The sequence below is a fragment of the Lemur catta genome, chromosome 4 (genome assembly GCF_020740605.2).
Source record: "Lemur catta isolate mLemCat1 chromosome 4, mLemCat1.pri, whole genome shotgun sequence".
Classification (NCBI taxonomy): Eukaryota; Metazoa; Chordata; class Mammalia; order Primates; family Lemuridae; genus Lemur; species Lemur catta.
This window is the reverse complement of record NC_059131.1, coordinates 104,047,607-104,073,358: the sequence shown is the minus strand read 5'-3', so window position 1 is coordinate 104,073,358 and position 25,752 is coordinate 104,047,607. Positions and strand designations below refer to the sequence as shown.

The 25,752-nt window shown below is 35.6% G+C and overlaps 1 protein-coding gene across 3 annotated transcripts in view; it reads left to right on the top strand.

The window, feature by feature from the left end:
• Positions 1 to 25,752, top strand: part of ARAP2 (ArfGAP with RhoGAP domain, ankyrin repeat and PH domain 2) — a 162,950-nt gene that overhangs the window by 77,132 nt on the left and 60,066 nt on the right. For all 3 annotated transcript variants that reach the window (XR_006734821.1, XM_045550494.1, XM_045550495.1), the window contains exons 15-19: positions 3,912 to 4,056; positions 4,469 to 4,571; positions 5,238 to 5,436; positions 5,635 to 5,698; positions 22,584 to 22,747. Coding sequence is in view for 2 of the 3 variants with exons in the window: in XM_045550494.1 (XP_045406450.1) it covers positions 3,912 to 4,056; positions 4,469 to 4,571; positions 5,238 to 5,436; positions 5,635 to 5,698; positions 22,584 to 22,747 (675 nt within the window). In the remaining variant the exon portion in view is untranslated. The remainder of the gene's footprint in view (positions 1 to 3,911; positions 4,057 to 4,468; positions 4,572 to 5,237; positions 5,437 to 5,634; positions 5,699 to 22,583; positions 22,748 to 25,752) is intronic.

Below are 25,752 nucleotides of genomic sequence, written 5' to 3'. Positions count from 1 at the left end.
TTATGTAAATGAGGCTAGCAAATGGTTGTAGAAGTGATAATGTTACAGGACTAAGTCTCTTCAAGGCTACAATTCGAATGTAAAATGAGCTTGTGCCCACCTTTTTCAAGAGATCTGTCATTTGTTTCCCATTAAAATTTGCATAATTAGGCTCTGCATTCATGCTTATTTTATGTATCATTTCATTTGGCACTGTTTGTTTAAGGCCTTCAGATAGCTCCCTCTTGTCTACCGAGAGAGGTGCAAACTCCTGAACACCTGTCAGGTAGGACTCTGGGGGCCTGGCCTCTGCCACGAACCTGCCGTCCTGCTTCCCATTTCCCAGCTCCCTGTGCCGTCTGAGTCTGCAGCCAGAGAGAGTTGCTGCAGTTTCACCTTTCTATGACTTTCCTCACACTGTTCTTTTCCAGAATTATGGAATGATTGCAGTTCAGAATGAATTTTTTTGCTACCCTAGAAGCTTGCCACCTCAGTCATAAAGGACCATTTTAAAGGATTTTTTTTTTTTCTGTGCAGTTTTTTCTTACTGCTCTAGTCTGGTGGTAGCTTCCCTCCTTGAATGCTTCTAGCCCACTAAACAGACCAGCTGATGGTTATCATTCCAAACACACATCCCCTATCGGTGGGTTACAAGCTGCCTGAGAACAGTGGTAGAATTCCTAATCTGCACCACTGATTATCTATGTACTGAATAGTTGTGTACTTTTTCCTTTAATCTCTTATGAAGATTGTTCTAGTCATCTGAGTGCATTGTTTTGAAACTACTGTATAACTCCCTTTGATTAGTAGTGTAACTGCTTTTTCTTATATATTAGAAATCTTTAATAAATATTCATTTAAAAATTATGGCATTTGCTGATTTTCATATAAATGTGCCGGGAGTCTACTATGACTCTGGATTTGATGGCCCTGGAATAATATATCACTTTCTACTGGGAACTGCCTGGGTTCTGTTAGCTTTCTTTTCCAATACCCATAAAGGATTTTTTTGTGCTGTTTACTTCTGCCAATTGTCATTGGACTTTTCATTTGGCAATTTGTTTTTCAGAATATAGTGATCCTATAGCTCTCAAGGTATCCACCTTCTGAGTGTTTCTCCTAATGATTGTTTTTTGAGGCCAAGTACATTGTCATGTTTCTTTCTTCTACTTCTCATCCCCACCCTCATTTAAAGTTCTAGTGACATGATGAAGGAACATTTAAAAAGCAGTTTAATACATATATTTTAACTTTTTTATTTTTAATTAGTTTGACTTAATATGAAATTTACATAAAAGTTGCAAGACTAGTGCAAAGAATTCCCATATCCCTTTTATCCAGATAGCTCAAATATTAACACTTTACATTTGCTTTGTCCTCCTTTCTGTATATGCGTATATGTACACAGTCACACATATACTACACACAGAGGTGCATATATATGTGAGTGTGTGTATCTGTTTCTCTCGTGGTCTCTCTGTACGCACACTTATTTTTAGAACCGCTTCAAAGTAAGCTGCAGAAAGGATGCCTCTTCACTCCTAGTACTGCAGTATGCATTTCTTAAAAAGAAGGGCACTTTTAAATAATACACTAAAATAGTACAGTGATTAAACTTTGTACATTATCTAATTTGTAGACTTTATTCATTATAATTAATATATAGACCTTATTAGTCTTAATGTCTATAGATCTAGTGTATATTTTAAATCTAAAATTGAAGATTGCTTGTATAATTTAATTCTTGGCGGTAACTTACAATTTGAGGAATTGTGCAATCTCTAGTGTCCAAAAACAGGATGATGAGGTGAAAATTCCAAAATAATTCCCTTTATCTGGGGAAACTGAAAATTTCAAACAGTTTTTCTTTCATAGTATCATTGACGTGAAATTTTTTTTTTTTTTTTTTTTTTTGAGACAGAGTCTTGCTCTGTTGCCCGGGCTAGATTGAGTGCCGTGGCATCAGCCTAGCTCACAGCAACCTCAAACTCCTGGGCTCAAGCGATCCTACTGCCTCAGCCTCCCGAGTAGCTGGGACTACAGGCATGCGCCACCATGCCTGGCTAATTTTTTCTCTATATATATTTTTAGTTGGCCAGATAATTTCTTTCTATTTTTTTTAGTAGAGACGGGATCTCACTCTTGCTCAGGCTGGTCTCGAACTCCTGACCTCGAGTGATCCACCCACCTCGGCCTCCCAGAGTGCTAGGATTACAGGCGTGAGCCACCGCGCCCGGCCTGACGTGAAAAATTTGAGTTTAATACTTTACCTCACTTGTTCAAAGAGTTATTTGGCAAACTACATTTGAATTATGTCATTAAAACCTACTTAATTAAAAAAATGAAAATAATACAAATTTAGAATTTAGTTTTCACATTAGTGTCTTTTGATAGAAAATATGTAATATATAAGATAAGATTTTTTGCTGCTCAATTAGCGAGCCTCCTTGTTTTAGTTTTTTAAAGTGGGAAATTGAAAGGAGTGATGAAGATTAATAAATTTGGGCAATGCAGAGGCACGGTATTTGGGGTTATTCTGTCTGGTTGGCATTCATCACTTTGGCTTCTTTTGCATTTATACTTTCAGTGCCTGAGGTTCAGTCAAGAATTGAGCTAAATGCAAGGAGTAACACTGGTAGTTCTGGAATGTGTAATAATGTAAAACCCAGTAGAAGATTTAAGTAGTAAATGCACACTTTTTAGTTGCACGTAAGTTTCAGAATTCAGTAGGAGTGAAACAAACCTGGGCAGACCCCTGTCTAAAATGGCGCCTTTTCCCAGCCCCCGGTCTGCCACTAATTGATGATCCTTATTACCAATATTTTAAACCTTGATTTTTGTTTTACCAAAGCAATATGTGCACACGGTTTTAATGGAAAACAGAAATTTGTTCTGTATTTTTTCATTCCTAAACTTTATCCATTTGTGGTAAATTTTCTCATTTTTATTTTGTTTCTTCTCTTTTCTTAGAAGTCATATTAATTGGATGTTGCACCTTATAAACTGATCATTTGATATTGTCTTATTTTCTAGTTCTTCTTTCACTTTTGGGGAGAGTTCTTTTTCTAAGATTTCCTTTTTAAAATTTTTATGTATCAAGAATTTTGTGTGTGTGTGTCTTCATTTTCCTTTTAGAGCATGCTGTTCTTGTTGTGTGGATACAGTATCTTCCCTTACCAGTCTGATGTTAATTATAGGTTACAAAATGTTATTTTGTGCTTGATCTCTGTCTTTCATGTTGGAAGCTTTCTTTAAAATTTGTTTTAACAATAACATTGATTATTATATGGTCAACACTCTGCTCATCACCAATTCTCACAGCCACTTTACAAGATAGTTGTTATTTTTACTATGGCTGATGTAACAAATTACCACAAACTTGGTGACTGGAAACAACAGAAATGCATGCTCTCACAGTTTTGGAGGTCAGACATCCAAAATTAGTATCCCTGGGTTGAAATCAAGGTGTCAGTATGGCTATGCTTTTTAAGGAGGCTCTACGAGAGAATCACTTCTTGGCAGTTTTCTTTTAAATGGTTGGATTCAGATAGTCAGAAGATTCCACCAATCTCTAGCTGAGAGTATTGGATGGGAGTCTTTGATATTCCTGGCTCTAGCATTTTGTATATAAATTTGGGGAAGTTATACTGTTTAGTATATAGAACATCATGGAATCGCATGACGCATTGTTTCCAGCATGAATCTTACCTCTGCCTCCAGGCAATGCTTGAGCCTCCCATTTTCGAGTCTGGTGGTTCTAGTTTCTCCAGAGTAAAGGACCAGCTTTCACGTGGGTGAGGAGGGGTTGTTGCTTAGCTGCTTAGCACAGTGGAGAAAATGTATGGGTCTAACTAACCATATGTTTATGTTTATATATAAATTAGATTCGTGATACAGATTAATTTATTATTTGCTTCGTTTTGCATTCTTAGAGACAAATAAAAAGTGGTGTGTTTTGGAAGGAGGCTTCTTGAGTTACTATGAAAATGACAAGTCTACCACGCCTTATGGCACCATTAATATCAATGAAGTTATCTGCCTGGCTATACAGAAAGAGGACTTCTATTTAAATACTGGGTAGGTCTACCAATAAATAATTAGAGATGAAAAGTATTTTGAGATAATTATTATACCAGGTAAGAAGTTTTTTGTTACCATTTCAGTTCTTTCTTTGCTTCCTTTAGAAGGGTTTAATGGTTTCTTAAAGCTTACTTGTATCTTCTGAAAATTCCTTTGCTAATTCACTAAAAAGTAGGAAAATGAAAATACACTAGTATGAAGAGCTAACATATTTCCATCAAGTCTTATGTAAATATATAGCATTTAATTTCGACCATTGTAGTCATTTAATTTTATGACTTATTTAAAATAATGGACTAAAGACAAAATTTTTGTATGCACTTAGTGAATATCATGTTTAAAACAGGTAAGGAAGGTTTTGAAAGAGCCAAAGATAACTCATAGTACTTTTTTTTCATGTTTGCTGTAGGCCCGTCTTTATCTTTGAGATCTATTTACCCTCAGAACGTGTGTTTTTATTTGGAGCTGAAACATCTCAAGCTCAAAGAAAATGGACAGAGGCAATAGCTAAGGTATTTAAATATTATATTGTTACGCTAAATCCAGAGAAGATTCTTAACTTGGAGTCTGTGGTTGAGCTTCAGGGATCCATGAAAATTTTATGTAAGATTCTGGGAAGGAGGTCATATTTCATTAGGTGTTCAAAGCATATAATTAAAAGAGGTTAAGAACTACCTTCCTAGAGCCTTACACCGGGAAGAAATTGATGGTTAGGACCTTGGGAAAATCATTTTCCGAATTAAGGCCATGTTTTTATTGGTTAAGATATTCTCAATATTGTAAAGTCACTTCTGTGTATGTCTTTTTATAGGTAGGCATCTTACTGAAGTTGTCTACAAAGGTAAAGGGAACAAATTCCATAAAAGACACAAAAGGAGAAAAACATTGAAGGTTGACATTCTGAAAAGTGCCACGAATCAATTAAGAGAATGTCTTCCTATTTCAGTTCTATATTTAGCAAGAAAAAAGATTTAAGGTGCTGCCATTTGAAAATGCATTATAGCTGTTCAGTTTTAAGACTGATGAAAAGTTTAAATAATTGTTTTGAATTTAGGGTTACTTATCAATCTTTAAAAAGAAAAACTAAGATAATTTTTCCATGTTCCCTGTATCTGTAGGTAGGGAAGAGATTTCCTGTTTTCACTGTCTTTATTACTTTTTTGTATTTGTTTTAACAGCATTTTGTTCCCTTGTTTGCTGAAAGCTTAACAGAAGGTGACTATGATTTGATTGGTCAACTCTTCTACAAAGACTGTCATGCCCTGGATCAGTGGAGAAAAGGCTGGTTTGCTATGGACAAATCTAGTTTGCATTTTTGCCTTCAAATGCAAGAAGTTCAGGAAGATAGAATGCGCTTAAGAAGACTGCAAGAGCTAAGTAAGATATTTTTTTTCTTCCCCCTTATCTTTGGAACACAATTCTTTATTACATGCAATAATGATAGCTTTTTGTAAAATTCTGATGGTTCACTCCTGAGCTTATGACTAAGTAGTATTAATAATTGTGTCTTGTGGGCATTTAGTGTAATACTTAAAAAAAATATATGTTTATGCTTTTTATTGCTTCTCCCTTCAGCAATCAGCACAATGGTTCAAAATGGGGAAAAACTGGACGTCTTACTCTTGGTAGAAAAAGGGAGGTAAGTGCCTTTTTGCTTTTTAGTCTTTATCCCAACAAGTGGGGAGTGGGATAGTTTAGTTATTCTCTTGGAGGAGAGACCATTATTTTAAAACCTGTTGGAAATTATCTGAATCATATATATAAAATATATATAGTACACCAACGAAGTTTAGATATTTTTATATTTTCATGACAAAATCATTGTGATCAACTATTATAGTTTTCTACAGACCCAGATATATTACATTTAAATATTAAAAGCAGTTTGGTGATTATAAATATATCTTCAGTGTAGGAATATGACGAATACAAATAATATCCTGAATTATCTATGTATGTGGGTCATTCATAGCTAAAACTTGATTTCTTCAGTTTAGTTTTTTGGTAACTATGTATTAAGCATCTATTGAGTATCAAGGACAGTTGTAAGTATTGGAAATACAGTGATGAAAAACACACAAGGTCTATGCCCTCATGAAGCAGGTACACTAGTGCGGAAAACAGTGTAAGCAGACAAAAAAAAATCTATGCCCTCATGAAGCAGGTACACTAGTGCGGAAAACAGTGTAAGCAGACAAAAAATAATTGTGTAACATTGTATCTATCAGTCTTAAATCCTGTGAAGAAAAGCAAAGTAAAGAGAGAATCTGATGGAACAATATTCTGTGTTAGCTAGCTTGACAAGAGAGGTTGTCTTTGACGAAAAGTCTGCGTGGAGTGAGGTAGCAAACCCTGTAGCAGTCCTGGTAGCTCCAGCCATGGGCCAGAGATACTTGAAGAGTGTTGTGCTTGGCACGTCCAAGTTCTGCAAGAAACCTTCTGTGGCTAGAAAGATTTGAATGAGTGAGAGAGTGAGAAGAAATGATTTCAGAGATATTCCTGGGCCAGATCATATGGGGCCTTATAGATCATGATGTGCAAAAATTGGAATTTTATTCTAAGTAAAATGGGAAGCTACTCAGTCTGAGAGCCGAGAAATGGAGGGGTGTTATTTATCTTTTCAAAGGATGACTGTGACTCCAGATGAATAAGCTTTTGGAAGACAAGCATGGCACTGAGTGTCTACTTAGGGTGCTGCTGGAGAGGCCAGGCAAGAGATGAGTGGTCGGATATATCGTGAACATAGAAGTGTTAAGATCTGTTGATGATTTAAATGAGTGTAAAAGTCAAGGGTGTCCCCAGAGTTTTTGGCCTGAGAAATTACATGAAGGGTGGTGCATGTTTTTGAGATAACAGAAACATGCAGGATAAAGATAGGATATTAGTTAAGTTCGGGGCAGTAGATCAAGAATTTGGTTTTGGGAATGGTCCCTTGGAGACCTGTTTGATTGCAAAATGGAACTGGCGAATAGGCAGTTGGGTATGCAGGTCTGGAATTAAGTGAAGAGCTTATACCTGGAGATACACAGTTGAGAGTCATCACCTTATTGATGTTATTTGGCCAAGGAACTGGATGAGTTTACCTAGGAGAAAGAGTGTAAGTGGAAAAGAGAGTTGCGGATGTAGCCTCAGGGTGTCAGATAGTTAAAGATGTAGAAGAGGAAGATGCTCCAGGGAAGGGGCCTGGGACGGAGCAGCGAGGGACAGATCAGAACATTAGGAAGACAGAGTTTCTTGAACAAATTGTTTTTTTTCTTGTAATTTGCTTTCTACAAAATTCACTGATTGCACTAATTCAGTATGTTTGGCTAGTCTATGATAGTGCGAGATCATTTGTAAAACATATATAGGTTAATCCAGTTGACCTTTAAACAGCATGGGGGTTAGGGACACCGACCCCTTGTGCTGTCAAAAACCTGTGCTTAAATTTTGACTCCCCAAAAACTTAGCTACTAATATTCTCCTGTTGACCAGAAGGCTTACCGATAACATAGTTAATTAACACCCATTTTGTATGTTACACGTATTACATACCATATTCTTTCAAGAAAGTAAGCTGGAGAAAAGAAAATGTTTCTAAGAAAATCACAAAGAAGAGAGAATGTATTTGCTGTTCATTAAGTGGAAGTGGATTATCATAAAGGTCTTCATCTTCTGTAGGCTGAGGAGGGGGAGGAGGAGGAGGAGGAGGGGTTGTCCTTGCTGTCTCGGGTGGCAGAGGAGGAAGGCAATCTGCCTGTAAGGGGGACCACGCAGCTCAAACCCGTGTTGTTCAGGGGTCAACTGTAATATAAAAGTACAGCTAAATCAGCCTTCCCCGGGGTTATTTTTCTTGCTGTGACAAGGATGATGACTTTCCTTAACTGAACCTGCCTTTCCTTCATCTTCATGGAAGGACGTCGGCAGCTTTAGACAACATGCATATTGTTGATAGAATATTTATGGCAGAGTGTGTTTTTTAACTTACAGGCATAATTAGGACTTTGCATTTTCACTTATTTATTTCTGGGATTATGATGCCTAATAATAATTTAGATTCTTCTTTTCGGTATCAGATGATTTCACGTACTATCAGAGTAATGTTAATGATATGTTCCGAAATGATGAGGTAGTATTATGTATAGATAGTATTATGGTATTAAAGTACCAGCACAAATGAAGTTTTTACAGTCATCTATTAATATTTATGGAATGCCTGCTGCCTGCCACTTCTATGGCAGGAAAAAAATGGTCAACAGTACAAACTTGGCGTCTGAGCTCTCAGAGTTTATGCTGTTAAACAAATAGACAAGCATCAGCTTGATGGTCAAATTTATTGTATTTATCCTTTTTATATATTTTTAATCAAGTTTCTATAGCCAAGGTGTATGTTTCTACTTTGTTTTGTCTATGAAGGATTTGACGAGTGGTATATAGGTTTTAATTAAAATATAACAAACATGGTTGAGAATTCAGTTTGATGGATTTTTTATTTAGTCATGCTATATACGGTGTACCCCCTCATGAATGCAAGATATAGAAGCCAGAATACTAAATGTTTGGTTATTTTGTACATTTTGACCTTTCTCCTGGACTGCATGTATCAGGAGATGAAATGCTTTTGTCATATAATTAACCTTTGAGTTCATGGAGTAGTGGAAAACTAATGGAATTCCAAAATAAATGGTCACTGAAAGTTAATAATGATTTTGATAATAATTTAAAAGTTTTTATCTGCATGTGTTACTAAGAAGTTTTTTATGAAGGTATTTTTATGAAAGTGGAGAGTAAAGAGTATCCCAGGATAGGAATAGGTGAAATATGAGGATAAATGGACAACCAGGTTATTTTGCTTAACTCTCATTGAATAGCTGCTCTATAATATACACGATTTAAAAGGAACTATATTGTTTGTATCTTGATTTTACTTGATTTTCCTGTTTTCTTCAAACCAATAATAATCTGATAATAGCAATGATACAATCATGATAATGTGTAGAATCTGCCAGGTGCTAAGCACAGTTTTAAGTACTTAAACAGCCCTCAGTGCATATACGGTATGGAGGAGAAAAGCCATTTTGAAATCAAGGTAAGGCCAATTTGTCACGTAAGAGCCTAAAGATTTTTCTTAAACAAGTGTTAAGTGTTAATTTACCAATACCTTTGTACAAATCATTTTCAAGAATTAAGTCAACAAATGTATTAGGAGTCTCGATGTATATACTGTAAGTTACCAGAATTTAGAATTTCAGCATTTATTAGGAAATAAAAAATGTTTATTAGGCAGCTATAAAGGTTTTCTAATAAAAGTATTAGAAAAAATATATTCATACATTCCTACCTAATTAAAAATGGAATAGAAAGCAGGGAGGTCAACAGTGTGAGTAAAAGTAAATAATCAGCCTGGCAGACGGTGAGAACACCAGGTTATAAACCCTGACAGAACGAAAACGTACATTTGTACCAGCACGTGGCACCTTGTGTGGTGCAAAATAGGGTCTCATATTTACATATATGTTTATTTATATACACGTGTGTGTGTGTGTGTGTGTGTGTATGTAGTATGTGAATACATAGACGTCAGAGAATAGTGGAAAAGGAGCAGGTTTGGGAAATAGCTTGGGAGATAATGAGTTTGTTTTTAGACATGTTGAATATGAAGTGCTTGTGAGACATATAAGAAGAAATTTCTAGGAGGAAGTTATGGATAGGGTGTACACGAAAAGGTTAATGGGATGGAGATACAGACTTTGGAGTTACCAATGTAAGGAAGGAAGAAGGTGAAATCACTTTGGGTGAGTCTATAGAATGAAGAAGGAAGAAGTAACGTGTTGGAGCCTTGGTGAATGTGTATCATTTTGGAGTAGGAGCTGTCAGGGAGGAGCAGCTGTCCTGGGAGGAGTAGCTGCTTGTTTACCCAGAGAGTGAGACAAGAAACTGAGAGGCCGAGTAGTGTCACAAAGCACAGGAAGAGTGTTTCAAGAAGGAAGGAACAGTTAAAAATGCCAAGTGCTGCAAGTTCTCAAGTGCCCAACGAGAACAGATCCTCCATCGGGTAAGTGATGTGGAGTTCCATCTGGTGACTTCAGAGAGCGGAAGTGATCAGGCAGGTCTGGATCAGGTTAAGGATGGGAACTGAGCAAACTGAGACAGCCGGTGAGGACAGTGTGCCAGAGATGTCTGGAGGTTCATAGGGTGAGTGGGGGAAGGGATCTGACCCAGGAAGGGCATGTGTGTTCAGTTTGTTTTAAAATGGCTTGAACTGTGCAAGTTGAAATTTTGATGGAAAAGAGAAATTAAAGTAAAAAAAGGAGAGATTGAAGTTAGAGAGCAAGGTCCCTCAATTGTAACAGCAAGAAAAGAGGAAGTGATGGATAGTTTTGGATGTTGGTAGTTTTCTCAATCTGGTAGTGGGATGTGGAGAGAGACCAGTGGTTTTCAATTGGTTTGTGAACTATTAATAGGAGATTAGGTGACTCCTGAGTTTTGGGCCTGGGTGACTCTGTCACCCAGAAGTATCATTTACCAAGGTACAGAATATGTCCTTCTCTGCCAGTACTCAAACACAGCTAGTTAATTACAGCTGTGATTGTTGAAGAGCTGTTTCATTAGTATGTCAAAATAAGAGAATTTCATTGTATCACCATCTTTTTCATCTCCCTTTTGATCTGTTAGCCCCTTAGGAAATAATGACTATCAGCAAAGGGAGATTGTGGTAGACTTGACAAAGACAGATAAAATTGTGGCTTTTGGAAATAAAATAACTTTCAATTATTTGTATTCATGGCATGTGTAGTATTGAATAATTGAAAGAGAAACCAACCAGCTGTAAGTTTAACCTTTATTTTTTGTTATTAACAACTTAAACCAGAAATGCAAATCATAAATAAGTTTAATGAATTAATTTCACATCTTTTTCCCATTATTATCTGCCTTTGATTAAAGTGCTGTATACTTTAAAGTTTTGTAAAGGCAAGTAGGAGAAAGAACCCCCTGAATTGGAAATGTTCATACATTGATAATCATCCACTGATATAGTCGCTATTTAGATGTATATTTTAATCTTCATGGTAATTTTCTCTATATGCATAGCATGAGTGTCTTTAGACAGAAAAATATTGCAATAATAATTTCCACACACAGAAATTTTTGCTTTAAAAAGCTCTAAACAGAAGGTGTTCCAGATGGTATCATTTTAATGTGTATTCTTTGTATAGTTTAAAAATTATTATTATGGAAAATAAAGCTTTCTTGATTCCACTTGAGGGTTTCTGGCATGCTATTTGATGCTGTTATTAGAACTTAGATTCTGTGCTTTTCTTTTAGGCCTTAGTCAGGATTTCTTTGTGGCCCCCACTCCCCCCAAAAAAACCCAAGACAGACAAACAAACAAACAAACAAACAAACAAAAAAACCCAAAACATGTTGTGGAATATCTATTTTTAGTGAATGTTCTGGACCAGGAAATTCAGAAGGTATTTTCCTGGACAGTAGATCCACTTTGACTGAAATGTTCAATAGGTTACAACATCCTTTTCTCAAAATGTGAAAGCTATTTCTGCACTTTAGCCCACACTCTGTGTACATCCCTTGCTAATGAGTAAGCTTCTGTGTTCACCGTGTTCACATTCCGTAGCTGCGTGCCCACGTGCCGAAGACACCTGTGTTCTTTTGTGGAAAAGTTGTTGGTTATGAAAAATGTGAGAAACACAGCTATGCGGTCAGAAACAGGAAAGACTGATGTGTGTGGCTTTCTTTTCAGTTCAGATTCCCTGATTGACCTGTAGTGAAGCCTAACGAGCTTGATGACTCCCAAGTCTGACTGCATTTCAGTTTTAATTGCAAATTCCAGACATAAAGAAGCTAACACTGGAGAATAAACACTTTATCAATATGTTCCACAATTATGCAACAGAACACTTTTCTCAGTTTGGGAGATTAACACCCTAAATTTAAAATTCCTTATTTTCTATCAACTTATATCCTATGAACTTATTTCATATGATTCGCCCTTCCCCACTGAATTGAGTTTTATAGCAGCTGATATGTTAGCAATACTCCGGAGGTGGAATTATCTTAAAGTGGTTTCTAAATTGTGCATGTAATTGCAAATTAAACAGTAGCCCATTGCCCACACTATAAGCTCGACTGCTTTTGTAACTTTCTGATGATTTAATTCTCAGAGATGGTTTAATTTGAATGTTGCCAAGGCAAACAAGAGAATCTTTTTTCTCACTACCCCCTATAGATTTTTAAAGAAGAAAAGAACTATTCAAACTAACATTATGAAGTGATTTTATGTTAAAATTATGACAAAGGGAATATGTAGCTATTTAACAAAGGATCGATTTTAAAGTATACATTATTTACTTCACAAATCTGTTTCATTAGTTCAGAGCACCTCTGTATACCAAGATGGATGTAAGTTTATGAAGAAATAAATACATTAAGATGTGAAAAAAAATGTACAAAAGGATGAGAAGATCCCTTCAACATAATTTTTTAAGAGAAATAGATTTAAGTGGGTCTGTAACCCTAAATTGGATTTCAGTAGGAAAAATTGTGGGCACTGAGACTAAGGTATTCCAAGAAATGAAAATAATGGTTTCAGAGAAATAGGGACTAGGAACAGCTTTGGTACAGGTTGGCCTGAATCGTGAGTACTTGAGGAGGAAGCATGAGCCGATGTGACTGCAGAGATAGATTGATACCATATTAGTAAATTTAATCTATAACTTGCCATATTCTAGAAAGGATTACAGGCCCTTTATAAGGGTACAGAAGACATTTTAAAATTATTGTTTAAAGTTATTGTTAAAAGCGAGAATTTGGATTCACTCTGCAGTGAGTGAGCAGACTCACAACAAACCCAGCTCTCACATTCCCCACAGGTGGGTGTCGGATCATGTGCAGGGATGAGACTGAAATACTGGAGCCCTTGCCTTTCCTGAAGTATCAGGTGCTTTGGGGCTGTTTACTGAACTGTTGGCTTCAGGAGAAACAAGCTATTTACACTGTCTATCAAAACTTAATAATTCCTACTGCATATTCTTATGACACAGTTTCTGCATCTGTATATTTTCCTAATTTGTGTTTGCCTGTTTCTGACTAAAATGTCATCTCAATGCTCTAGCTTCTTATTTGGAAAAGCAGAAAAAAATATTGTATCTCCCAAAACTTAAAATGAAGATGATATATGGGTGCGATGACTAAGTAAAACGTGCTAGACTCCCAATTCTGGCCATGAAGGAATAACTGGCATCGAATGTGCCTTCTCACTACAGACAACTAGGAAGCTGGGCAACATGTGTGAAACAACTGTTTTCCAGCCTTGGGACAATAGGTATTTTAGGACTATGATTACAGAGAGTAGTGAAACAAATGAAGTAAGCCTTAAGATCACCTTGACTTTCTTTTCTGTCTGCAGGCACTCGGAGCCTGTGGCACAGAGAATGGGGAAACCAGAGAAGAGGGAGGTGTGGTATTGTAGAGATGGGAGTTTAGGGATTCTGAAATAGCCATAATTTTCAGGGGAGGAGGGTACCAGAGCAGGGGGAGATGTATAAAGAGTTCCAGAAATTTTCCTAGGAGTTCCTATGCATCTTTGGCTCAATATAATCTACGTATTTGTAGGGTGAAACTGCAAGAAGCCAGGCAGAGACAATTCCCAGAATACCATAAGTTGAATGATTCCCAGAGCTTAGACAGCATTGGAATATGCTCAAATTCTGTCCAGCGAGGTTAGACAGACCTCATTAAACACACAGGACATTTAGTAAAGACCCAAGGGAGATAGTGCCATAGTATAAAGGCTAAATGAGCTTTAGAGTAAAGGTTACTTTATTTTTTACCTCATTATACTTAAAAACAGACTTCCAAAGGATCAGCTATTCCCCAAGTAATTTAGTTGCCTGGGGTCAAATAGGCAGATGAAGTTGAAAGCAATCATCAACATTAAGGGAAAGAATGCAATCCTAACACTCATCAACTTAACATTCACTGTGATTAGGATGTAGTTAAAATTGCTAGTCATGTGAAAAATCTACAGATCAGTTGATAGGCACAGATCCACAAATGACAAAGCTGATGGAATTAGCAAAGACTTTAAAAAGTGATTTAAAATATTATGAATGTAGCCAAAGATGTAAAGGAAAATATAAATGTAATGAGAAAAAATGGATAATTAAAAAATGTTAATTATAAATTCTAAAGCTGAAAAATACAATATCTGAAAAGAAAATGTCACTTGATGTGCTTAACATACAGGAAAAAAAGAGATCAGTGACCTTGAAGGCATGACAGTAGAAACTATCAAAACTTAAGCACAGAGAGAAAAAAAAAAACAATTAACAAAACCTCAGTGCCTTATGGGGCAGTGTCAACCAATTTTATGTAAGTGTAATAAAATCCCAAAATTAAAGAATAGAAAGATGAGGCCAAAAAACCTTTGAAGAAATGTGGCCATTTTCTGAACTTGATTAAAAAAAAAAAAAAACTATAAACCCACACATGTACTAAGATCAAAATACTTCAAGCAGTATAAAAACAAACCATGTCAAGACACATTATTATAAAATTCCTGAAAACCAGGTATGAGAAAAAAAATTAAAGTGCCAGAGGAAAAAATTTTAAATATAAAGGACAAATATGAGAATGTTTCATCAGAAATAGTACAAGCCAGAAGACAATGTCATAAATCTATAAAGTGCTGGAAAACAAACAAGCAGCTTTCAACTTAAAATACCCTATTTAGCAAAAATGTCTTTCAGAAATGAAAGCAAAATAAAATATTTTTTGGCCAAACTTATGGTCAGAATCTAGATCTATACCATAAGAAATGTTTAAGTAAGTTTTTCTGGTTGGAAGAAGATGATAGCAGTTGTAAACTTGAATCTATGCAAAGGAATAAGGAACAGCAGAAAGTGCATGTATGTGTGTGTGTGTGTGTGTTTAAATCATATTTTTATGTTTTGAAATTTCTTTAAAAGAAAATTGTCTAAAGCACAAATAACAATATATTGTGGAGTTTATAACATACATAGAGGTAGAATGTATGCTAATATTACAAAGGACAACAAGAGAGAAACAAAAAAATAACATTTCAAGACTATTATATGTAAACTGGTATAATATTACTTGAAGGTAGACTCTAGTACTTCTTGAAAACTCTAGAACCACCACCAACAAATCGGAGAGGTCTAGCTATTAAGCCAATAGCAGAGGTGAAATAGAATCATAAGAAAAAACCCAAAAGAAGCCAAGGAAATTCACTCAGATAGCAGGGGGGGGGGAAGAAAAAGCCAAGAACAGAAGAAAAGGAATAAAGAAGAGTAGCTAGGACAATAGAAAACAAATGGCAGAATGGTAGGTTTACTTAAATCTGATCAAACCCATAATTACATTAAATGTTAATGGTCTGAAGCTACAGTTGTAGAGATTAACAAAATGGATTTTTTTTTAAAGTAAGACAAAACTTATAGAAACACACTTACAGAAACACATTTTAAATATAGAGATAGATTTGTTAAAAGCAAAAAGGTAAAGATATACCATGCAAATCCTACATGGGAAAGTGGAGCAACCATATTAACATCAAAATGGACTCCAGCACAAGGAAAGTTGTCAGAGAAAATGAGGATCATTTCCTGGTGATAAAAGTGCCAATTTATCAAGAAGACATACCAATATTAAATATGTATGTACCAAATAACCAAGCTTCAGAATACAACAAATTAAAAAGTTACAAAGGATCAATAGACAAGTCCACAGTTTTGAAGGGAGATTTCAACTTTTGAGTGTCATTAACTTGTTGGAATTGAGAAAATTAGTAAGGACTTGTAACTACTTGACTTCACTGATACACCCCCCCACACACACACACATACACATATATAGCACTACACCACACTGGGGAATACATGTTATTTCTCAAGTGCATGAGGAACATTCACAAAGACATGCTATATCCTAGGCCATAAAAAGTTTCTATAATTAAAGAAATTAAAATTACCCGGAGTATGTTTTCTAACACAAAAGGAATTAAATTTAAATCAGCCATGGAAAGATAACTCAAAAATTCCTAAATATTTGGAAATTAAACATACTTCCAAATAACCCATACTTCAATACAGGAGAAAATTAGGAAACATTAGATCAATGATAATGAAAACATATCAAAATTGTGTGATATAGCTATAAAACAGTACTTAGAAGGAAGTTTATAGCTTTAGATGCTTACATTAAATTTAAAAATCTGAAATCAATCCATTACGCTTCTACCTTAAAAATCTAAGAAAAGAAGAGCAAATTAAATTCAAAGTACTACAGAGAATGAAATGATACAGATCATAGCAGAAATCAATGAAATAGAAAATTGAAAAAAAATAAAATCAGTGTAACCAATACCTGGCTCTTTGAAATGATCAATTAAGTTCAAAAACTTCTAACTTTCCTTTGAAAAGTTAGAAAATTGATAAAACTTCAACTAGAAGAAAGGACAGAAGATACTAATACAAATTACTAGGAATGAAAGAAGAAATATTACTATGGATCCTGTTAATATAATATTTAAAAGATAAAGGAATATTATGACCAACTTTGTACCAATAAACTTAACACATTAGATATAATTGAAAAATTTCGTTCAAATACATGAATTAGGCAAGGATATTCATTCTTACCAGTTTTATTCAACATTTTATTGCCAGCTCAATATGATAAAGCCAGAAAGTTAGATAAAAGACACACATATTAGAACTATAAATGAAAAAACTGAATTATACCTTATCAAAATTAGAAACTTTGTTCTTTAAATGACATCATTATGAAAATGAAAAGAAAAATCACACACTGGGAGTAGATATTTACAACACTTGTATCTAGAATATGGAAAGAATGCATGTAAATTAATAATAAGACAAAGCCCAATAAAATGGCAAAAAATAATGAATAGACACTTCTAAAAGAAGACCTGTGAATAGCCAACACACATATATAAATGTTCAACATCAAGGAAATGCAAATTAAAACCTCAGTGTGATAATGTTACATACACTGGAAAAACTAAGATTAGTGGCAATACAATGTGTTAATAAGTGCGGTAGGACTGTAAGATAAAATAGCACAATCATTTTTGGAAACAGTTTAGCAGGGATTTTTAAAAAATTAAGTTAATGTACACTTACTCTACATCCCATCATATGAGATCCTAGGTACTTACCCCAAACAAATCATAATATGTCCGTAAAATGACTCCTACACAAATACTCAAATCAGCTTTATTTATAATAGTCAGAAACTGGAGAGACCCTAAATGGTCTTCAGTGAGTCACTGTATAAACAGAATGTGATATATTTATATAGAGAATATTGTAGCATTACAAAGATATCTATATTAACAACCACATGAATGGATCTTGAAAACATTGTGCTAAGTAAAAGAAGTCAGGCACAAAAGGGTAATACTGTGTAATTCCATTTACATGAAATTTTAGATCTGGTAAACTAATGTAGAGTGACAGAAAGCAGACCAGTTTTTGCCTGGGATTGGGGGCAGGGGAAGGGATTCACTGCAAACAGTTCTGAGGGAACATTGTGAGTGACGGGAATGGTTTACATATTGATTGTGGTGATGGTTACACAGGTGTAAACATTTGTTAAAATGTTTCAGACTGTACACTTGAGATGAGTGCATTTTAGTGCATTAAAAAATTCTAATCAGATTTTACAGCAATAACAATTCATATTTTTCCAGGAAAAAGCAATAGCACAAAGCCTACTGTGATGATTAGTATGTTCTGCTTTGAAAGGTTACTTTGGAAGTATAAAAAAAAAATAGAGAGCATTTCCAAAGTTGTCTTCCAAAATCATGTCCCATACATTGCCAATGTGCCTAGGATGCTTTTTAATGCAGAATATAAGCTGTCCCTTCTTTACGAAGAGAAATAGATCTTCTGTTATGAGTGGCTCCAGGAGATCATCTTCCAGGTACATTCCAATAGTGTGACTTTGTGATAAGTTATTCAGAAGATCCTTTTGCGAATCTCTGTGTGAAAAGAAGGCTAAGAAGAAAGACCACAGAAAGATAGACGTCAGCATTTCACCTTTTGAATGAGCATTTTTGGAATTTATGACTATGGCTTTAAAATATAGAGATCTAATTCCTCAGGTAAAGGAAGGGTCATGGACTAGGTTAGTACTAGGTAGGACCGGAATATCTACCTTATAGCTCAAATTTGCTCTTCCTTCCTAGCCCTGAGGCCTTAGGCACATTCTCTCTGGCCATAATTTCCTAGTCATAAATGAAAAGCTTGGCAGAGAGATTTCTTGTTTTCTGGCCTGAAAAGTTCAATGATAGTCCAAGATGGCATGTTCAGAAGGCTGTAAATAAATATCTTTTCCTTCAAGGAACCAGTCAAAACTTTGACTTATGTGATTTGTTTCTAATCACATTTAAAAAAAAAACAACACAGACATATGTAAAGGGGAAAACAAAATATCCATGAGTTTTCTACCCAGACATAATTTAACATTTTGGCAAATGCAATTGGATTCAAATATGTACATATACAATTATGTATTCTCTGGCCATTGTACTAAACACATACATATCTCTGGATGTCAGAAAATTGCTTAACCTTTCCCTAGTTGTCAGCTTATTTCCATTTTTAAATACTCTGCTAAAAGCATGTGTTTGTATGCATGTGCACTTGAGTGTGAGAGGGACAGAGAGATATTGGAAGAAACAAATACTGTGTCTTTTGAACTGTGTGCTTGTGAAAGAGTCCTGTGGTTGGAATAGCATCAAAAGTGATGCGTACCAATTTGATATGTACAGTAGTAACATTCACTGGGTGTCGGGCAGATGTGGGGGTGGGAGGAGGGGATGGGCACATACACACCTAATGGGTGCGGTGCACACCGTCCGGAGGATGTACACACTTGAAGGTCTGACTCGGGTGGGGCAAAGGCAATATATGTAACCTAAACATTTGTACCCCCATAATATGCTGAAATAAAAAAAATGTAGTGCATACATATTTTAAAATTCTTGGTACATATTGTCAAATGTCTTTCAGAATATCTAATCAGTCTATAAAATACTATGTTCATCTTTTATACTCTTTAGTGATGAACATTATACAGTTTAGAACTTTGATAAATTGCATTTGACACGTTGTTGTTTTAATATGTCTCTTTGATCTTTAAACTGGTTCATGTTTATTGGCTGTTGGCATTTCTTCTGTGAACTGTCTTTTTATGGCTGATGACCATATTTCTGTGGAGGACTGACTGTTTTTAGTTTTGTATAAATGCTTAGGATATTATCTTCTTAGCCATATTTGTGGAGGATATTATTTGCTTTTCTGTTTTATTTAAAATGTTCTTTATTTACGTAAATATATTTATTTTTATATAGTCAAATTTATTGATCCTACTATTTGTGAAGACCCTTGTGGTTCTTGGCAGTAGGCTAGGCTCAAATATGATTGTCTACATTTTGTGATTATTATATTGTAATTTTGAGAGAATTGTTTTTATTAGTCCTAGGACTTCATTTCTATGTCTTATTGAACTGCCTTGATTCATTATAGCAAATAGAAATGTTTCCTTATACGCCCTGTGAAATGTATGCTTGGGGAATGGACAATTAGAATAACTCATTTCTCTGTAATTAAAGTTCATCAAAATAACTTTTTAGCTTTTTAGGATGTAAATGAATGTTTCCTTGGAATTCTTATCCAGAAATGTGAAATGGTTGTTTGATAACAGCTGAAATCACAAAGTCACCCAGGATTTGTGCTGAAAATATCTTTTGATATTTTATTCAGTGTGCACAAAGTTTAGATAAGCCTCAGAGAGGAAAGCTGTTGAACTGATGTTATTAAATGTCAAACATCTACTGCACTAGATGATATATTTTAGGAGTCACTCTTTGACAAGTTGACTCAGGAGTTCTACTCACTAGTTCACAAGAAGTCAGCTAAACTTGTCATGTTGGGATTTCTTCTGACTAGAAAGAAAATTTGAGGTTTGAAAACGTTCACAGTTAATGGCAGAATACTGGTACTGTAGGAGAGCCACTGTATTTTTTATTTCTTTCACTGCTTGTTGAAATACCCATTGTAGTTGTTTATAGGCAAACAGTTACAAAGATTTTATATTTAGAGCCTAATTATTAGGTAAAAATCTATGTAAATAAAAATCAGAGAAAATTTTTTCTCTTTGCCCAAACTCCTGAATTTAGCAAGGTATAATTTTGATTAAGTTTATATAATGCAGGGGCTTTATGTTTCTCAGGGAAATTACCTGAGTTATATAATTTTATTTAGATGAATATACCCTGCAAAAGAATGGTTTTGACCTAAAGATGATGTAAGATAAATGAAAAGGCTGTTGCATGTCAGGAGTAGTAGAGCAAGTGTCAAGAATTCTTCAAAAAGAAAATTACAAAACCTAGAGGTCAGGACTACTGTGGTAGTGTGGAAAATAAAAATTATAGATAAAAATGTCAAAAAGCAAGAGATGGGGATTACAAGCACAAGTGTCAGTAGAAAAATAGTTAATTAGAGCAAGTTTAGAAGATGGTAGAAACAAGCATGCTAACACCGTGGTAGCTTTGTCTTCTCACAGGAGCATTTCAAAAAGAGAAAACAAGGAAGTTTTTTTTTTTTTTTTCCTTTTCAAATTAGGGCAAGTGCCTCCTCTCCCACCCTCCACTCCCTGCCCCCAAAGCTTCATAGCTCATGTAGCTCATTCTTTTCTCTTTGGATCAATCCAAGATATCCCTCTCATAGTCTTAAATGAAGATTAAATAGTTTTGCTTTGATGTAAATTTACTTAGAATATTTATTAACTTATGTTTCAAATCAAATTTTATATCTAACGATGAGTCTTTAAAACTATTATGTGTGTACTAAATGCCAGGCTGTATGCTAATGGCGAGGGGTACTGAAGTGCTTTCCTTGGGTGCCCGTGTGAAGTTTGGAGCTTAGCAGCTGAAACGTTCACAGAGCTGCTACTGACGATATAATGGTGGGCAGAGCGGCCGTTAGAGGATTAAAACGAATACGCACTAAGGGTAAGAGGGGGATCAGTGATGATGTCAGGAGGCACCACCTGGAGGACACCTTTGGGGGAGGCGTTGAATTAGTCAGCCAAAGAGCAGAAAATATTTATGAAAAAGACAAGGAAATGTGACTTTTCCCCCCAGAGTGACCTGAGTATGGAAGAATGACAAATAATGTCGGAGGGTAAAGTACAGGCTAGATCCTGAAGACCTTCTCATCTTGAAAACTCAAGAGCTGTAGAAAGACAGTGATCTGGAAGTTATGTCTTCAGCTTTGCATTGTGGAATGACTGTTCTGGCTGTGGTGAGGAGTAGGGATGGGGGGCGTTGAGAATTGGGAAAGGAATTCTATTAAGAGGGATTTTAGTGACCTCCAGGGACAATAAGAAGAGCTGAAATAAGGCAATATTGGAAAGAAGATGAGACAGGGTGAATATGTAGGGTTAGTGGATCAACAGAATTTTGTGGTTGGGTTCCTGTGGCAGTGGCTGGGGAGAGAGGCTGGTCTACAGGTGATTAATCCTAAATTTAGGGAGGGATAAGTGGAGAATTGTGGTGCCAGGAGCAGTTTGGTGTGGGAGTGAGAAAGGCTTGAGATGCTTATTGAACATTAAGGTGAAGGTGTTCAAAAAATAAATATTCATTAGTCTTATGTTTTATTCTTTAGTCATCAATACTACCTACATGTATTGAGTGCTGTGTTAGGCATTATTTTCCTCATTTTACCGATGGTGAAACTGAGGCAAAACAAGGTTGGTGACTTGTCTAAAATTACAAAGGAAATAAGTGGCAGAGCTAATATTTGAGTTTGGGAATTCCAACTGCAGTTTCCACTCTCAGTTGCTTTCTGCTCTTGCTTTTTAGTCACAGGGAGATCTCATTTTTGAGAGACGGTCACAGCCTGGAGATAGGAATTGACATGGGGAGATGAAACCATTGGCTGAATGACATGTCCCTGGAGAGTCCTTGGCATTTGAATGTGCTAAGGTTACAACCTCGTTATTCAGAAAGAGGAAGTGAGCTTGGGAAAGAGACTGAGTGACCAGAAAGACAGGAGGACAATCCAGAACGAATTGTGTTGTAAAAGTCAAATTGGATGGTATTTTTTTTTTTCTTTTTAAAACAGGAAATCATCACCAGTTCTAAATTCTTGAAAAATACAGCTCCAAATATCCGTTAGAAGTCACTGCTGATAGGCACGACTGTTCAGTTATCCAGAAACAGAATAAAAGGGATTGGGGAGGGAAAAGAAGTGAGGCCATAAATTCAGAGAACTTCCTGTGTTCTCTGGAGAGATGGGACCGCACAGGAAGAGAGGGATTGAGCAGAAAGTAGTGGTAGATGGGAGGGTAGAGGAAGGGTTTTTCTTACAATGGGTGAGACAGGCTCACGTTTTTGTGGATTTAAGGGTAATCTGTCTCGGAGTAAGATTTTTTAAAGCAAAGTTGTAATTCGAAATGCTTTTTACACTTTATAGAACATTATACATCCATGGGCATACCAAGTTGGATTTCGCAGTCTGGCGTACTGCAATTGAAAAAGCAGCAGGTACAGATGGTAATGCTTTACAAGATCAGCAGCTCAGCAAAAATGACGTTCCCATTATAGTGAACAGCTGCATAGCATTTGTTACGCAGTATGGTGAGTATCACTGAGTTTTTATTCAACCCCTAGAACTCACAATATCATTCTTACAGTTTTTAAGTGGTGCCTCTCCTGGACTGAATTAAAGCCGTTTGTATTTGTAAGTATACCAGTGAAAAATCAAAGCAGAGTCACTGTCCAGCTAATTGCCGTTCCTTCTCCCAGTAAGACTCATTTAAACTGTATAATACACTTTTGCTATTTCCTTCCTCTTTTACATACATAAAAATGTTAAGAAAACATATTCAAAGAATCTATATTGTATGTATATGAAAAATAGTAGATTAAAGACTATAGTTTTCAGAGGTTACAAGCCTAGAGTGATACAACATGCCTAAGTGTGTCTTTAGATGTGGTCAACTGTGGAGCAATATGTAAAACAATTTTCTTTCTGTTGGCATACATAAAGTACATGTGTATTTATTTCATTCACTATGCCATTGGTCAAATGTTTATATTAAGTAGTATGGTTATTAATTTTAATACTCTTAGCTTATTTGCAACAGATATTTTTATGGTTAGCAAATAAAAAACAAGTTGATCTATATGTATATGGTTCAACATCATTTTAATTTTAGATGCTTTGGTAGTATTTTAGATATGCCTGAAAACCTTTATTCCTCATATCTATTAATATTTTCAAATAATTATGAATCCTTCAAATTTCTTCTTAGTTCCTTTCATATTCTAAAAGGTAGACATTTCATAAATATATTTTTAACATAAAAATGTTTTCCACTTTTTACCCTGTGGGTAAATGCCATTTATTTAGATTACAAACATGGAAAAGGATTAATGATTGATTTGGTATTTTGGAAGGTATATTAACTTTTTTGTTCTCCTAATATTAGAGGTGTCTTTGGGTATTTTTAATTGAAAAGAAGGTATAATTAGTAAAAAGGCTACACCTAAGCAGTGCATTATTAGTTCATTGCTTGTTTATCGAGTGCCTGTGATATACCTGCCACTAGTTTCAGTATTAGAAACATAGCAGAGGGAGTAAAAGGTTAAAGACAAAGCCATGAGTCATATGTTCTACCACGGGAAACTGATAATACACTGGTATGTAACGAAATGTCAGAAATAAATACTATGAAGAAATTACATTTATGTGTATTTGAGTCTCTTCTAGGGAGAACAACATTTTAAGTATTTTACTTATTTTATATGTAATCCAAGTGCAATTATTATTAATGTCCAGATTCTTTGTGTTTGTATTATATGTCTAAATAATCACATGTGGGTTTCACTGTAGGAAGTTCTTTGCTATGACAGTATGTTCATATTTTTCTAATTAGCTGTAATCATCCATTTATTTGAAAATGGGAGGAGGAAAATGGAAAATGGTATCTCCATTTATTACAGTAACTGAGTATTAGCGTGCTTGCGTTTTGTCGGTGTGAATGAGTTGCATTCATGTTATGTTTTAGCAAGAGCATAACCTCATTAGGAACTTTCACATCACATTAGTTATCTGATGGCATTAGGGTCTTTCTTAAGCTGAGAAATGATTAAAATAACTTGACTAGGTCCAGTGTAGCCACTTTACTGCTTCTCCAAGGAAATCAGAAGTTTCCTTATGGTGTTTATTTGAATTTAACATAACTAAACATTAGATTATTTTCAACTAAATTTCTTACCTTATGACTACTTTATGACCCTAGTACAAGGTACATTAACTTGCATATTAAAGCAAGAGAGCCAGTGAAAGATTGTGTTTTTTTTCTTTAATGAACAGAACTCATTAAAACTTCAATGTTAAAAACATGTATAGAAGGAAAGATTTGACGTGAACTTGGAAGATACCCAGTGATTATAGGATGTAGGTGGTTGGCTCAGAGCCTTTATGGTAACAATTATTTTGAAGTTCCTGACCTATAGGTTAAAATCTATTTTCTGACTTTTCTGTGCTCATTGTGTCAAGGTTTGGACTTGACTGAGTTCACCATGACTAATTTGAGTACCAGCTATTCACTCAGCGAGGAACATAATGTCTCAGGCACTTAGTCATCATTGATTTTGTAGAATTTCCTTGCTCTTGCATTAAGCAGTCATTTATTGAATATCTACTGAGTTCTTCTAGGCCCTGTGTAGCTGCTGGATATACACAGAGAATAAGACATAATCCTTACATTCTAGGAGTTTACAAATTTATGGATCAGAGACAACCAAGTGAGCAGTTACCTGTTTTAAAATCCCATGGAAAAGAGGTTCAGGGGTTGCTACAGGTATTCATGGCATAGGGGTGAATTTCCCCGGGGTAGAGGTGGCAGTGGAGGCCTTCGTGGGTGAAGTGTGGTGCCTGCTATGAGCCTTCGGGGGAGATGGGAGCTAGTCAGGAGAGGAGGAGGATGGTATTCCCGCAGGGACAGCAGTGTGTTCCACGGCACAGTGTCACGAGAGAACATTGTCTGTTCAGGTAACTCTCTGTAGTTAAATGTGGCCAGAACTTAGTGTGAGAAGAGGTGGATAAAAGAGGCAGGAGGTTAGGTCAATTCATACAGGGTTTTATATATCTTAATGCTGGCAGCAGGAGGCCAGTATTCAGATTTTAAAGTTCGTTGGTAACACCAGCAGACCTGTCATCATTATTGAGACAGACACAAGAATGGGGGCAAATGTGAAAACATAGTGAGGAATTGAGTGAACAAAATAGTATTAATAGACTATGAGATGGGAAGACGGGGACAGTTCTGAGAGTGAGGTTATGATGACTCTATGTGGCATAGTATTGTGTGTGTGTGTGTGTGTGTGTGTGTGTCTATTTTTTAGTGTGAGTGAGAAAGAAAGGTTCTGACCTGTAAGGGCCTGGGGAGAAGGCAATGCATATATTGAGCTAGAGGAACGAGATAAAGAACATTCCTGGGGACTCCTGGAATCATCAGTAAATCCTAGATGAGCAGAATGAGTAGAAGACTAGAGGGCAATCACAAAGGGAGGGGAAAAGATAGAGATCGTGATGTCATGAAAGCCATGAAGTTAAAACACTTTTAACAGGGAGT